General features: G+C 30.1%; 2 protein-coding genes across 2 annotated transcripts; one reads left to right on the plus strand and one right to left on the minus strand.

The window, feature by feature from the left end:
• Positions 1-2: 2 nt before the first annotated feature.
• Positions 3-7,589, minus strand: LOTGIDRAFT_225295 (hypothetical protein). The gene is made up of 15 exons (XM_009049464.1): positions 7,386-7,589; positions 5,824-5,974; positions 5,144-5,261; positions 4,847-4,903; positions 4,501-4,798; positions 4,133-4,240; positions 3,844-3,929; positions 3,457-3,613; positions 2,825-3,005; positions 2,544-2,586; positions 2,137-2,335; positions 1,678-1,892; positions 1,074-1,312; positions 122-609; positions 3-101 (listed from the first exon to the last, which is right to left on the minus strand). Exons 1-14 carry the CDS (start codon positions 7,530-7,532, stop codon positions 530-532), a joined length of 2,079 nt encoding a protein of 692 aa, XP_009047712.1. The 5' UTR covers positions 7,533-7,589; the 3' UTR covers positions 3-101; positions 122-529.
• A 426-nt stretch (positions 7,590-8,015) lies between these two features.
• On the plus strand, positions 8,016-14,280 carry LOTGIDRAFT_139400 (hypothetical protein; the record flags this gene model as incomplete). Its single annotated transcript, XM_009049465.1, has 14 exons — positions 8,016-8,084; positions 8,764-8,857; positions 9,450-9,480; positions 9,665-9,804; positions 10,118-10,221; positions 10,555-10,681; positions 10,899-10,967; positions 11,357-11,561; positions 11,816-11,895; positions 12,081-12,157; positions 12,476-12,553; positions 12,867-12,940; positions 13,625-13,782; positions 14,039-14,280. 14 exons carry the CDS (start codon positions 8,016-8,018, stop codon positions 14,278-14,280), a joined length of 1,548 nt encoding a protein of 515 aa, XP_009047713.1.
• Positions 14,281-16,467: the final 2,187 nt, after the last annotated feature.

The following is a 16,467-nucleotide window of genomic DNA, read 5'->3' on the forward strand; positions in this document are numbered from 1 at the left end:
AATGAATGTTCTGAACATTAATGATTGAAGAAAATTGACTTATTTACTTCAATTACATAAATCACTGAAAAATAATTATTAGTAAAGTGGTCAAATCCAACCAAAAATCCCAAGTGTTTTGCAAGCTTGTCTTGTTGGTGATAGTACCATAATGCAGATAAAATTCTATTTGTGTGGGTTTCCTTCTGCCTATTATAGCTCATGGAAAATTAACAAAATGCTGAATGAAAATTAGTTGTGTAAATCATAAAATAGTAATTTCCATCATGATTTTAACTCATGTAGCCTACCACATTTATATTAATGATTTTTGTTAATAAAAGTGATTGTTCTTACATAAACTAGTTGTTACCTACATCAAGCTGTTTAAAGATTTTGATAACTTTCAGTCATAAACAAACCAATCAAATTAAAATATTAAGTTCAAATATTATGATTCACCCACATAAATTATTTACAAATTTTAAAATGGCACATTTAAAATATTTTTGTACATATCACAATTGTGTTGCTAGAAATAAATTATAATTTAAGTCCACACATCTTCAAAATATCTTTTATGTAATCTCATGGTCATTATAAATGCTTTAGCTTCATCATCTGTCATACCTGGAAATAAATTCAAATCAGTAATTAGAACCTACATTTGACCTTTTGAATATGACCAGATCTGATCAAAATCAAAGATAACACGGTTCAGTTTATATGCTCAAGCCAGTAAAGATATTTACACATTTGGGTCGGATTTCAATAAAAAAAAAACATGAGTACTCTTTATACTTTTTATAAGCAAAACAAAAAGAAATTGAAACAAGCCATAATTAACACCTAATGTGTTCAAACCTACTTGAACTACCTGCAAATAGTATGAACTACTTATGCTTATGCCTTGAAACAGAAGCAGATGTGCTGAAGGGTCCATTGTTAGATCTAAGTTGAAAGTAATTTTGGTCAACAACTATAACAGATCAACATATTTGATAAAATTGATTTTTTTTCAAAATCTGGATTTAATGCTGGAGTTCCAATAATAAAGACCATATCTATCAGCAAGTAAAATATATTGTCCATACCTTTCTTTATCTTCAATATCTTCATAAAGACCTCATTCACATTTTTGGCCATGTTCTTGGCATCACCACAGACATAAATAAGACTAGTGTCATCTATTAAAATATCATATATACTGTTTATTTCTTGCAATATATAGTCTTGAACATATTTTGGTTTGTCTAGTACATCTGGGTCTCGTGAAACACTGACACAAAGTTTTGTCAATACACCTGTTTCTTTGTACCTTTCCAATTCTTCCCTACAAATAACACAAAAATCTAAACTGTAGCTTCACAAATTATTTTTGAAATAAATCAGTTAAAATGAGCCAAATTAAGATCTTTTGAAAAGCAAATTAATTTTAAAAACTTATTGGAAAAAAAACCTTTTGCTAAAATATGGACGTACCACTAGAGTATTTAACAATATCTCAAATTATATAATTATATTGTTTGACAACCCATATGAAATGAAACTAAGATTTTTTCACCATTTTCTCAAACAGTGCTTTGCTTTGATGTATTCTACCATATATTACAAATATTGTAGTGAACTAATATTACTAATTTATCATTAATTTTGCTTCAACAGAGAGATTTCAAATTAAGCAATCTTAAGACTTACTCAAAAAGAAAATCCTTATTTGGATGTCGACATCCATAGAATAACCAGGTATCCCCATATGTAGTATCTTTATCAACTAACTGCCTCTGGTGTTGTCTATGAGCTAGAAATCCAATAAATGGAGCCACACCAGTACCTGGTCCAATAAATACCACACGACGAGACAGATCTGTTGGTGGTCGAAAGTGTTGATTATTTCGACAATAGATAGGAATCTAAAAATAACAATATAATATATTAATACATGTATTAATGCAGGGGGTTACTTTTTGTTACTGGTTTACTAAACAATTCAGATTGAACACAAACCTTTTATATTTTTTGTGAATCAATTTGAATCAATGAGCATAGATTATTTGATTAAAATGCTTTTTGGGATTTAAGGTGTCTGATTCAGAATGGAAAATAAAAACTTAATTCAGATCCTATTCTTATCAAAAAACGAACATTCTAACCTACCTGTATTGAAGAGCTTAATGATAATGATTCCAATTCTGTTTCTAAACTCTGTTTATTATAAGATCTTTGTATAGATTCTGTTAATTTGTCCAACCATCCAGTACAAACTCCTTGACGACCACAGCAACGACCTTCACCTTCAGGGATCTCAATAACATTAAATACAAATGATAGACTGTTTTTATTTATGCATGGTGCACTGAAAAATATGAAACCATGAGTAAAACTTATATTTTTCAATAATAAATGGGGAGAATGAAGTAAAACGTATGTCAAACCTTCATACTGAACAAAGCTGAATCGTTACGCTTGACAATTATCTTGGGATATTCAACCATAACTCTTGGAGAATCATTCCAAAAAACAAAAAATGTTGTCTTTAATTCAAGAATAAATATACAACTTACCTGCAAGCTGAATAGGGCCTTGGTTTCAGGCGACTTGTATGTTCTACAAATAGAAAAACATCAAAAAAAATTGACACATTTGTACTCTTCAAATGACATGCATATCACTTGAGTCTTACATCGGCATTTATCAATCCTTCAACATGATGTCTGCTCATTTCTATAAAATATCAGATGTGGTTCTTAATCAAAGGTTGACTTAAAAGAAAATTCCTTTTAATTACCCAATACAAAGCTAATGTTGTTTGCTATCTTTCTCCATGTTTCATTACAGGACTTACCTATTAAGGAACTGACAGCAGGATGACATGATTGAAATGCTGTTAAAATATCCAGAATACTTAAATTTTTCTCTCTAATAAACTGAGCATAATCACTAGCACCTTGTTTACTACATAATTCTTGTAGTCTCCGTTTCTCTGTAGGATTATCAGTATACTCTACAAATGCTCGTAATAATGCCTATAGATGTAAAAGAAAGCTTTGTAACAAGAGGAATGGGCTATGCAGTTAATTGTCAAATAAATCGATTAGTTATAATAATACTATCCATTATCTATTTACAAATAACAAAACGTGGATCATTTACACCCAATAAAATTTCACAATATGAATCACAATCCCCTGAAGAAATAGTCAGCTTCAGGGTATGTCTAGAGAGATTAGCACCAGAAACAATAATCAAAACTAGAAAAGTTTAGTTGCATTAATTCTTTTAATAAACAATTTCCCTTGGAATGAAAAACTATAACAAAAGTGAAAATAAAAAAAACAACAACTTTAAGATAGCCTATAAATTGCCTTATTGATTTAACCCATTTAGATTGCACCAGTGTGAAACTATGAGTAACAACATGATTCAATTTCTGTTTGAATATTTCTAAACTATGAAATATACAGAAAGAGTACTTACCTTCTTAGGAGGTTCTCTAATATCTATACAAGTAGTAAATATATAGCGTAATGTACAAGATTCTGGTATATACAATGGTATTGTAGGTTTACGTTTTGTTGTTTCTGGTATAATAGATAAATTAACTTCACAATCAGCTTCATCACTTATATCTAACCTGAAATTACATTTAACTTAATCTTAATTAATTAACCAATTTAATGCACCAACAGAAAGACTGTAAAGACTTTAGTATCTTTGTCTCAAAGCCTCTGATTGGCTGTATTTGCTGAGCATACAATCCAATCAAATCACTGCATTTACAAACTTCAATTATACAAGAAAGATGGCTATAGGAGTCAAGGTATACCATCTTGAAATTGTGAAGATATCATTAGATAGACATACCTTTTCAGAATAGAGTCTACTTCTTCTGTAGAATTAGGACAAATAACTGATATTGAGTCACCAGGTTCATATGTAATTTTACTATCCTAAAATATATATAAATAAATAACATTAAAACATCACTTCCTATTGGATATAAAGAAATTCCTGGTTTATTTTTAATGGTGGCTGCATAGACAACTTAATCAACTTATCAACAAAGTAAAAAATCAAGTATCAATCAATCAACAAATACAAAATGTGTGAAAAAGTTTTGTGATACCAAAAGGTGAAAGTCTTTTCTAATCACCTGAATACCAATAGAAAGTTTCAATGTTTTTTTCACAGCATCAGGTGAAGTTAGTACTGTAGCTGATGTTATTGGTACTGATTTTATTTCTGATGCTGCAGAAGGAAACTCATAACCATTTTGTATTGGTATTTCAGATACATCCTACAAAATATCCAAAAATATATATCATTGTATGCAAAAATTATAATGAATGGGTGAATCAAATGCAACCAAATACATAGAATTGCATTTCAGTATTTGAACATATTCAAAAATAATTGCTCTTGAATGCATATACTATATTGAAAACATATGGATATACTACTTCTGAATATATCTTTGTGTCTAACAAGTGTTAGATTTCATAACTGGTAAGATTGACTCACCAATATATTATCTGTATTATATTGTAGATGTATATAAGGAGGTGGTAAAGTTGGTAAATTGAGACCAATGGTAGATAATGGTGGTATAGACTCAGTTAAACTAGCAACAGTAACAGTCTGATTCACACCTATATCACTATTGTCTATCTCCACAATTACATTTCCATTGGAGTTCATATTTGTATTTAATTCAACTGGTTTGATCACTGAAGTGTCTGAACCCGAGTCCATTATAGATTCTGAAATGTTTGTTTTATCTATAGTTACAGTTGTTTCACCTCCAAAACCATTCATCTGACTGTCCAGTAAACTATTCTGACAAGCTGTAGGCAGAGATTGTGCTAACTGTTTTTTAAGAGGTTCCCATAGATTATCAATCCAGGGTTCCACAACAACTTCTAACCTATAAAATAAACATCAGTCTTAAGTCTTTTCTGGACAATTGCTATTTGAGTGTGTGGACACCTTTCTCATCGTGCCCAGATAAAAATTATTACAGATAATCCAGAAAAGATTAATGCCAATAAGTTTCGCCAAGGACAAGACAAGATCCTAAATGTTAAAGAGCCCATTGTAGCTTTGGTTGTTTTTTTCTTTTTTCTGTGTATAAACAAGGTAATACAAGTCAGAGATAAATACCTACCCTACAGCATCATCAGCCCAACCTGGTGGATAAAAATGATGAGCTCCTAATTCTAATAATCTCTGATTCAAACCTTTTGGACAGTTACAGAAATTAGTATAATTTGTATCTCCTAGTCCTAAAAAAACAGAAACTGGTTTAGATATAGCTCAGTTTAAAATATGGAAACCAACCACTGTCATTAGGCAAGACCAATTTATTTGCTTGTTTTAGGGATTTTCTCTGATAAAATCTGTGAAAGCAGAAGGGCAAAAAAAAAAAATTTGTCTGATAGGAGAGAAAAAAAATCTTTACTAAAGCCAAAATTACCCTGGATTTTCCTATTTTCTCAGTATTGAGAATTTTTCATCTGAAATGGAGGTTTTTTTTTTCCAGCATTGAGCAGAGCTTATTTTATTTTATGTTTGTTTACTAATTTCTGGAAATATAAGCTAAGAGGATCCGTAAAACAAGAAAGGCCTTAATAATGTCTAAACAATATTCAGAATTATAAATTACCCACTAGCTCTGAGTTGAAAACTCTCGTTGATGACATTAACTCATTACAATATGTAAAACAATTCAAAGATTACTGTCTTTAATTATAATGACATCCAACCAATGGTTTAGTCTTAGTCCTTTTACATCTTTTTTTAAGGTTTTAGAAAAATTTAACAACCTTAAAGTCTTGAACAACTAACCTAATATAGTAAAATTTAGTTGAGATAAATAACCATCAGGTAAAGTCTTCTTTTTAAGGCGTCTTACAAATTTTGCTGCTGTATCAGGTGGATCACCTTCACCAGTTGTTGATAATATAAATACAGCACTAGATTCTCTTTCTATGTTAAACTGAAACAATAATTCAATGCACTGGAATAAATGAACCTAGGCCTAATGACTTAATATGTTTATTTAAATACTAAGAAGTGTTAGGATAGAGCTGTCAGAATAAAGCAAAACATTTTACTGTGGTTGTCCTGATTCTGATATCTGACTGAATAGAAGATAGCTTGCCAGGCAAGGTAATATACGCCCACTGGCAGCTTTGATTTTGAACATAAATATTTAGCAGTACAGTAACAATCACCGGTATGAAATATTCAACCTTCAGTCAAACACTTCTTTTGAACTCTTTAGGGCGATACTGAATAATATTGAGTATGAGTTATTGCCCTAGTTCTTGAAAACGTGTTCAATTTTTAGCTCGTGAAAACTCTAGAAGACAAATATTCAATCTTCAGCGCGGTAATGAATAACAAAATCAAGTTTGTCAAAATTCGGCAAGAATCATGCCTTCTAGAGTTTTTTTGAGTTACAAATTGAATGAGTTTTCAAGATCAAGGGCAATAACTCATACTAAATATTTTTTTTCAATTTTTCTCATTTTCAATAGGCTTTATCCATGGGTGATAACAAACACTCAAGCCAAATTTCGTTAAAATCCGTCAAGAATTGTGCCTTCTAGAGTGTTTACAAGCTAAAAATTGAAAGCGTTTTCAAGAATAAGGGCAATAACTCATACTAAATATTTTTCAATTTTTACTGTTTTTCAATACGGTTTATCCATGGGTGATAACCAACACTCATGCCAAGTTTCGTCAAAATCTGTCAACAATTGTGCCCTCTAGAGTGTTAACAAACTAAAAATTGAACAGAACAAGGGAAATAACTCATACTAAATATTTTTCAATTTTTCTGATTTTCGATAGGGTTTATCCTTGGGCGATAACGAACACTCATACCAAGTTTCATCAAAATCTGTCATGAATTGCACCTTCTAGAGTGTTTACTAGCGTTTCAAGAAAAAGGGCAATAACTCATAGTAAATATTTTTCGATTCGTCTGATTTTCAATAGGGTTCATCCTTGGTTGATTACAAACAACCATACCAAGTTTCGTCGAAATCAGTCAAGAATTGTGCCTTGTAGAGTGATTACGAGCAATTGTGGACGGACGGAAAGAGGTGACGGCAATATACGCCCCCCATAAAAAGGTTTGATTAAAATCATATCCATTACCTATTAGTGTGAAATGGATATGGAATCAGTCACAAAGCCACATAGAATTTGGATTATTTTAATATTTTCCAATAATCTAACTTGTTCAAATTAGCAAACTTGTGTAAAACAAGAGCAAAAATTTGACAGGGATATTAATCCACAGTACTCAACAGTGTTAGGATATTGTTAGTTTGTTGTTGCTTTCTTGGTACAGTTCCCTGGCCTTATTCCTTTCCAATCCCCATGCCTTGTTAACCTACCTTTTTCTCAGTCTGACTCAAACAAATGACATCAGCATGTAAACCTTGTTCAACACATCTGTCGGCAATTTCTTCAGCTATTGCTTTTGCTTGTCCAGTTTGAGAACCATACAACAACAGGAATCTATTTTTAACAATGACGGGCATCCTATGATAAATAAGCAAAAGTGGATGATAACATTCTCCCACGTTTTTTGACAGGACTACTTTCAATTTATACAAGCAATTAAAGGGACATAACTCCAGAATAAAAACGCTCAAACGTTCTTGTCGCTTGTTATTTCCTTCAAAGAAAAAGCAAGACGGGAACATTTATCAAACAAAGTTTAAATACCGTTCAGATTCCAAAAATAATACATTAGCAATTTTCAACAAAATTATATCATGACAATGGATGAGATTAATTTAATATTCAAAGTGCGTAAAGTTTCAACCTTCTCCTTCGACTGCTAAACGCAAAATGAGAGAAAATCGAATCGCGCACTGACCTAATTTATGTAAATACTGCATTGTGGGTAAATTTATTAAATGGCGGAATGTCAACAATGCTGACGATTATTTTATTTTCTTCGCACTTTCAGATATTGTAGTTATTCAATTTGATTCCGCGAAAAGAAAGGAAGACATAAAATGGATAAACATGATTTATCCATCGAAGAGCAACTTGGTCAATTTCATAATGCAATACGAGAATATATTGTAAGTTTTTTTTTTCTTTTACAAAATGAGATGTCAAACTCCACATAATAATAGAATTTCATAGTGTCATAGTGTAACACTGTAGTCAGTGACCAGTGAAGACAAACTATTAGGGAGATATTTTTCTCCATGTGATTAAATAGGAAGGATTTCTAACTATGCCTAGATTTAATTTCTTCTGTTGGTAGGTTTTTTAAAATGACCAATTACAATTTGCACATATTTTGCTATTTAGTTAAGTAAGGACAGTTAGTGGCTCATGATTCAGACACTTTCTTGCAAACTTTAGGGCCCAGGGTTCAATCTTGCAAGATAATAACTTTTTTCATCTGGGTTTCCCCCATCAGTGATGCAGACCAATTTGGACTGAATAAAAATAACTAATGATCCCATGCGCAAAACAAAATGAACTCCTATTGAATCCTAAATAACAGATTGGCAAAACATTGGTTGCAGCTCTATTCTATGAAGTTCTGTGAAATTTTATGAGGAAGTATATCAATAAGAAATTAAGAGGAATTTCAGGTGTCTAGAAGAGTATTATGCAAAATAAAGAAAATGATTTGGAATCAGATTGGGGAAGCAGATATGCTTTTTTTTTGAAAAATTGTGTCAATTTTATAACAATAACTTTTAAGGAGGCAATACCAGTAATTAAGATTATTGTGTTGTGTTTCAGATAACATTATTATTATTTATATTATTGTGTATTGGTTCATATGTAATTATAAGTCATTATAAAAAGAAAGTGGAATCAGAAGATATGTATGCAGGTGAGTCTATATATATATATATATATGGTGCTGTCACATACCTGGTATACATAGAAGCAAGGTAGTCTAATGGTAAATACAAAACATAAGGGAGTGAAAAGACAGTGAAGATTTTTTATGTGTATTGGGGACACTGATAGTATCAATTTACACCATTACAATTTTCAATGGTTTCTGCAATTCAATAAAAAAATAAGTATTTAATGACATCACTTATTATTGCGAAATTTGCTTTTTTACATAAAGCCTTTTTCTTTAGTGATGTCATAAAATGCTTATTATTAATGCAGGAAACACAGAGACGTCTTATGTAAAATTAGAATGGTGCAAATTGATGCAATCTGTTCCTCGTTACCTCATAACCAATTTAGAAAACCTTTTTACAATTCCTTTAAAATCTCTACTATGATTTTCAAGTAACTGACTTTTTGGTCAGGATATATATGGTTATAACTCCTTAAAATGTTATGTTTAACGATTTAAGTAATGAGACTTTAGTCTGTCGACACAACTTGTTAAAGAAGATATTATTTTGACTTGTAATTATTTAGAAATAATCTAAAAAGCTTCAAAAATTTCCTTTCTTTTTTAGGTCAAGAAGATGCTATTGTGTATCGAATTTCGTAAGTGTCCTATGCATTATTTGTAATGATTTGAATGTAGCAGTCATGTTTGCAATATGATATACATTGTTATATTTGATATATTAACTTTATTAAATTGATGTGAATATCAGTAACAGCTGTTATGTTATGTTATATAGATTGTAATAACCAATGAATAATCTGATGTTATTGGTTATTATAGATTATGGTTGTGTGTTTTAACGTCAGCTGTATCAGCTGCAGCAGTTATGTTGTTACCAATATCTATTATCAGCAACGAAGTCCTACATCTTTACCCTAATAGTTATTATATTAAATGGTTAAATAGCTCATTGATAAATGGTGAGTGCAGCTCAATCTTTTGATAGCATATATTGAAACCAGGCCTGAAGATTTTGTAATGTATATTGCCCCTTAAAATTCCTGCTCCTGATTAACTGCTCAAATTTGAAAGAAAAATGATTAAATGAGATCAAACAATTTAGATCTTTGAGTCAGAAAGGGCGAAGATTTATTGCTATATAGCAGATAAACATCTATAAATGATATTTTTATAACCAAATAATAAGGTGTTTTTTTATGAATGCTAATGAAATTTTATAAAAACCAGCCTGTTCAAAAAGTTATTGATTTATTTTGATTTTACCTTTTACAGGTTTATGGAACCAAGTGTTTTTCTTTTCTAATTTAGCCCTCTTCATTTTGATGCCATTTGCCTATTTCTTCACAGAAGCTGAAGGTTTTTCAGGGTCCAGAAAGGTATGTACTAAAATCCCTCAAATTATCTGGCAAGACATATGTTGAGCTTTCCTCAATCAATCTTCAAACTTTCTGCAAGCTGAAATTTGGTTTTTGTACATTTTTTTCATTTAATTGTTTATGCCTTAAATTGTTTCACATTCTTTTCTTAAAAACAAGAATAGCATAATATGTATATATCTGTATCCAGGACTGATCTGACAACGCTCACTGTGATGTGAATATTAGGGAATATCTTTACATGCTCATGCTTGATCAAGGTATGTGACCATCTGAGTTACACAAATGTCAAATTTTATTCTTTTTATCTGGTAATTATTACTATTATTTTAGGGTGTATGTGCTAGAGTTAAAGAGACAATGATAGTATTATTTTTATTAGCTATATTAGTTCAGGGATTATTTTGGGTGGCTTCCGCTTTAATTAATGATGATAAATACAGTAAACAAACACTATTTGGTAAGTTTTCAGGAACATTTCTATTTTCAACAATCATAGACTGTTACTACCAATGGTATTGATAATATGTTTATTCATCAAAGTCCGGAATGTTGTTTGTCAAGTCTGTAAGAGAATCTGAAAGCATATGTAATTTGTTATTGTAATAACACATTGGTCATAACCACAGATGTTGTTGAAAAGTATTTGTAATAATGATTTTTTTTATTCTCTGTAGATATGTGGAATATATATCTTCCTTACCTCTATTCCTGTGTATCATTTCTAGGAGTATTAGTATTATTATGTAAGTTATTTTACATTCTTTTCACATCCTTATTTGACAAATTATATCAGAAATTTTAGCCTTTGAAGATGCTTTGCTAGCAGAATCCTGTTTCATTAAATTATCCTTTAGCGACATTTAGGGGTAGAGATCACATTAAATAACGTTATTTAATGTTTCATTAAAAGAAATCCAGCAATCCTCCAATAGATTTACTATAATTCTTTAATACAAGATTTTTTAGCAAATTTTGTGTCTGTATATGCTTCCTTCCTCCACCAAGAACACTGAAGCATCCAACTCCTGAAAAGATTAGTTCATAAGATATGGTTTTCTGATTGCACCTCAAGCTTGTCATAAAGGGACAAAAAAAGAATACTAATAACATGTAAAATACTTCCTTTTAATAGTATGTACTCCAGTAGGGTTTGCCAGAACGTTTACAGTCATGGCTCAGTTAGTTGTTAAACCAAAGTTTTTTCGTGATATAGAAGAAGAATTATGTACAATGAGATTAGAACGAGAAAATATTTTACGCAAGATTCAGTATAAAACTTTAGGTAATGAAATAAGCTTACATTTATTGGGGTTTCATCATACTATATTCACTATACAGTCGTGAGCTAGCTTTATCATAACTTCTAGTAGGATAATCTTTTCTCACATTGAATTCAAATTTACAGATTTTTGTTTTAATTATAAAGTCATTTCAGGTTTTTCATATTAATGTAAAAAAATTCATGAAAATTTCTTTAAGTGTTTCTATTTATGATTTTTCAACCTTTTTGTAAGATGACTTTGCAGATCAATTGTGTGAGCACATGCACTATGTTTATACATGTACATGATAATTATATTGTAGCTCCCAGGCAGATAGCCAATGGTCATGCTAATTCAGAATGTTTACAAGATCAGTTGTCAGAAACAGAACATGAAATATACCAGTTGGGTAAATAACTAGCATTATTCTTTATACTTTGATTACACTGTCAATGAATGTATTTATTTTATTCTGAGATATAGAATACTGGTATATAATGTTACAGTATATTGAAAGCTGTGGAGAAAATGGTAAATCTTCTATGATTAAAATTGACAGTTATATGTTAACATATTGTTATTGTTTTTACATAGAAAAAAGACAAAGAGTTTCACCATTAAGAAGAAATTTATTATTTCCCATAGTGATGTTAATATTACTGGCATTAACTGTAAGTTTCATCATTCTTCATAAATTATATATATCATATCTGTATATGGCATTATTATAATGTATATGGTATAATTTTACATGAGCTAGTCAAATCTACATGTTTCGGATATAAACATCTCATCAGGATTACCTGTATGGAAAGGTAGACTTACTGCATGCAAACAACTAATTAATATAAGGGTATCAATTCAGTTAGATAAAATCATGAAAGATTATCTATATGAACTAAAATTTGATATTCAGAATAATGTCTGTTCATACTTTGTTCAATGCCGTAATTTGTATTTTTTTCAAAGTATATCAATTTATATTTCAGGTATTTAGTATGTTATTAGTTGTACATAATACTCTTTTATTATTAGTTGGTATTAAAGCATTACCAAAAGGTGCTAAGGTATGGCACATTCATATATTATAATTGTTCTTAATTATATGATCTATAAGCTATAAGACTTGAACAACATTTAGAAGTGAGGAGTAAATATCCCAAACAGAAGCCAATATTATGGTATAAGCACACTTGATATTTTATTAAAGAAGTGTGCTTATTCCATAATACTGTCTGAGTGTTTGTGAGATCTATAAGCTATTTTACAAGTAATGAAATTTGTAGTAGTTACTTTATGAAATTTAAAAGTTCTTTTTTACTATTTGGCATAATTTGGAAGATTGTAAGTTGCAAATTAAGTGAATGATTTATTTTGTAGGATGCTGTTATTGGTATAACATCTCTATCAGCTTTTGGCGTTTTCGGAGCTGTGGTTGAAATTTTACTCATTTTGTATCCTTTACAATTTTTTAGTTTGACTTGATGCTTCTTTCTGGTTTGAACAATGTCTTATTTCAGAAGAGAATTTCATGACATAAATAATACAATGTATTGGAAACAAGCTTAATGCTAATCAGTCACCTAGATTCCATAAATTTTACACATGATAAAACAGAGTGAAATATTGCACAATACTTGCAGAGTAAGGTACATTATCAGCAGCTTAAAACTTGCAAATTTAAAGAATTAATTGCTGTTTATCATGATAATTTAAAAAGTATACTATCTCTTAAGTTGATCAAAAATTGAAATGTTTAAACTTGGTTAAAATGAGTCTTTGTTCATCAGTGAACTTACCTGGTGTCATAACTATGCAAAAAAAAAATCCCTTTATAATCCAATAAAACTGTAAAACTAAGTAATAATTCATTAACTAAGTATTTTTCAATAATTACTTAGTTTATAAGATATATCATGCTATATACAGATTCTATTCTTTAGTTATGGCACCTGGTAAGTACAACTGATGAATATAAACACTTGTTTTGAAATTTTGAATTTTATGTCCATTCTAAGAGGTAGTATCACTTACAGAAATTCAAAAGATGCACTATGATATGATACTTAAATGATATATGATTGACATTTGTTATGGATTCCACTGTTTTTTACTAATAGTCCTTAATAATTAACAAGATATATAATGTCTGCATCAGTTGTTGGTTTATATAGTCTTCCTGTCTTCTGTAACTTGAAACCTGTCAGTCATAATACTGCCATGGATCATATTATAGGAAATTGTATTGTGATTTTAATATTAAGTTCAGCATTACCAATATTAACAAAGACTTTAGGTAAGAGGACATTTTTTTTTTAACTCAACTGCCTTATTTCACACCGATACACACACACAGGAAATTTAAGTTCCTGTCCATGACGGTCAGAGGGGGTTAACATGAAAAAAGTGTCAATTATAGTTAGGACAGAATCTTAAGGCCTGTCTACAAATTTTTTTTAGTCTAAAAACTGCTCATTGCCCACCATTTGCGTCTGAGTTTTTTCTGGAGCAGAAAAGTGGACTGAAACAAATGCCTTTAATTGTTTTTTCAGGTATAACTAATTTTGATTTAATCGGTAATTTTGGAAGTATGGACTGGCTAGGAAACTTCTATATTATATTTTCCTATAATCTTATATTTGCTGTGTGTACTGCCTTATGTTTAGTGACCAAATTCACTGCCACCGTTCGTCATGAAATCTATGATAGACTAAAAACGGCCTTCCGAAGGGAAAAAAGAAGTGTGTCCTTTTCTGCGTCTTCTACAATAAATGGTGGAGTGAAAGAAGAATAAACGAATGATGTGCAACGAAGAAATTAATCAGTATTGTTGTTATTTGTTATAATTTGTGTTAAAAGTGTGGTGTTTTGGTTGAGGCATTACATATTATATTGGGATATCATATGTGCCAAATTATACCTTTAGATCTATATATAAGCTCTTAATGAAACTGTTTGGTCAAAATGTTTAACAATATCTAGTATAGATTTTCTGGAGAACTGATCCTTAAGTATTGTTGTCATAAAAAACTTAAAAGATAACGTCCATGCAACTTTCCTTATTATTGCATTGCTAACTGGTCAGGTTGTTCAAGGCCTTTATGAGAAATTTCATTATACTTACCAGAAAAAACCTTTTGACATCATAAAACCTTCATTGCTTACAGGTGTAATTCAATAATAGGCTATTTGTAATATTGGCTGGAGAAACAATCTTGTTTTAATAGTTACGAAAAATGTAGAAATTTGGCACAGAGATGCTTTACTTTAAGGTTGAACAATTATGCCCAAGTATAGAGCTGATTTAAGACCATCAATTATGGATAAAAAAAATACCAAAAGAAAAATAACCAAAACTGATTCAATAATGCCTTGATAATTGTAGTGGTGTCCTCAGCCAAATTTGTGTGTTGCTCAATGCGTTACTTTTATGTTAATTTATTTTTTATAAATTTATTCTACTTTGTCAGCCAAAAGATCAATTTGTTTTAAAGTTTAAGTGCTCAAATATTTTGTCTGTTAAGACATAGTATTACATATCAGTGAAATCATTTCAATAAAACCATCAAATAGATAAACACTTTTATTCATATTGAAATTTATTTCGTCTAAATGTAATTCCCATTTTATTTCGAAGTTTTAATTAAGACTGATTTGTTTTAGAGAAATCCATCCTTACCTAATTATTGAAAAGCTATGATTTTATGTTTTGCACCCTAATATATTAATTAAGTAATATACCTAAAGCTAAAGCTAATGATTGGCTAGAAATGGGTTCTATCAGAGCTGAGGGGTTGGTTGATTGCTGAGTTCTGAACTTTTGGGTTTTAAGGAATTAACCAGACTTTCAATAACACAAGCTCGTACAGGGCTTAGGTGTAGATAGAATTCAAAATGGTGGAGAAATAGAAAAATTTTGAATGTGTCATATTTCTATTCCATACCATTCAACTGACAACAGAACCTGGTCAGAACTCTCCAATTCAGCTTTACCAAAATGTCCATAACAAGCTCTTAATGTAGTGTAAAATATACGTAAACACCAATTTATAACCTTTATAGAACCTAATATTAGAAATGATAATTCCCAAATGGCATTTAATAGTATTACATGATATAAATAATAATTTACTGGTAAGTTACTTAGTAATGATACCCACCAAACTTATATTATGTCTTTCTTTTAACATACCTGTGATAACTCATGAGAAATGAGAACCAGTTGAAACAATTGGGTTATAGTAAATGAAGCATCTTTTTGATCAATGCCAATCTGTTTAAAATGCAGATCAAAATGTTTTGTTTAGCATTGTATTTGCAGGTTACTTGTCATCCATGATCTTCTATAAATTGTAATTTGATAATTTGTGCTATATCAAATAAAAAAAATTGGTTATAAAGTGGGCTTACAATTCAAGTCAATTGTAAACAATGAATATCCCAGAATCCCTCATATCTGGTACTGCCAACTTAATTAAATAGAGTATGTGATCAGTTGAATTTTATATTGACCTAGAACATTTGTTTCATTACAATTTTGTCAGATCATAGATGGAAAGTGAGTTCACACACATATGAAACAAAACATCAAGAGCTGCATTTTAATCAGATGGGATCAATGCAGATTATTTTGCACAAAAAAAAGACCATTATAATAATTGGATTACTTTTAGTGATTTTGGATTTTTAAGTATTTTGTAATTGATGATTACTATCATAGTAATTTGCATTACTATTTTGTAATATTGTATTTCTTGAAGTTTATCACAGGTATGTTATTATTGTTTTTATTTTATAGCAATGCAATATATGTTATGTTTGTTATTTTTCATCATTATTTAAAGCATGTTTGTTGAAAAAAAAAATACATATTGTCCAGTAGACAAAAACCATAAAGAAGATGTTCAGTATTTTATAATGATTTTGAAGAGTTTTCCTAGCGAAGTCAAAGAATGAAATGTACAGTCAAAATTTGCACCAT

Source organism: Lottia gigantea (assembly GCF_000327385.1).
Source record: "Lottia gigantea unplaced genomic scaffold LOTGIsca_136, whole genome shotgun sequence".
NCBI classification, from domain to species: Eukaryota; Metazoa; Mollusca; class Gastropoda; family Lottiidae; genus Lottia; species Lottia gigantea.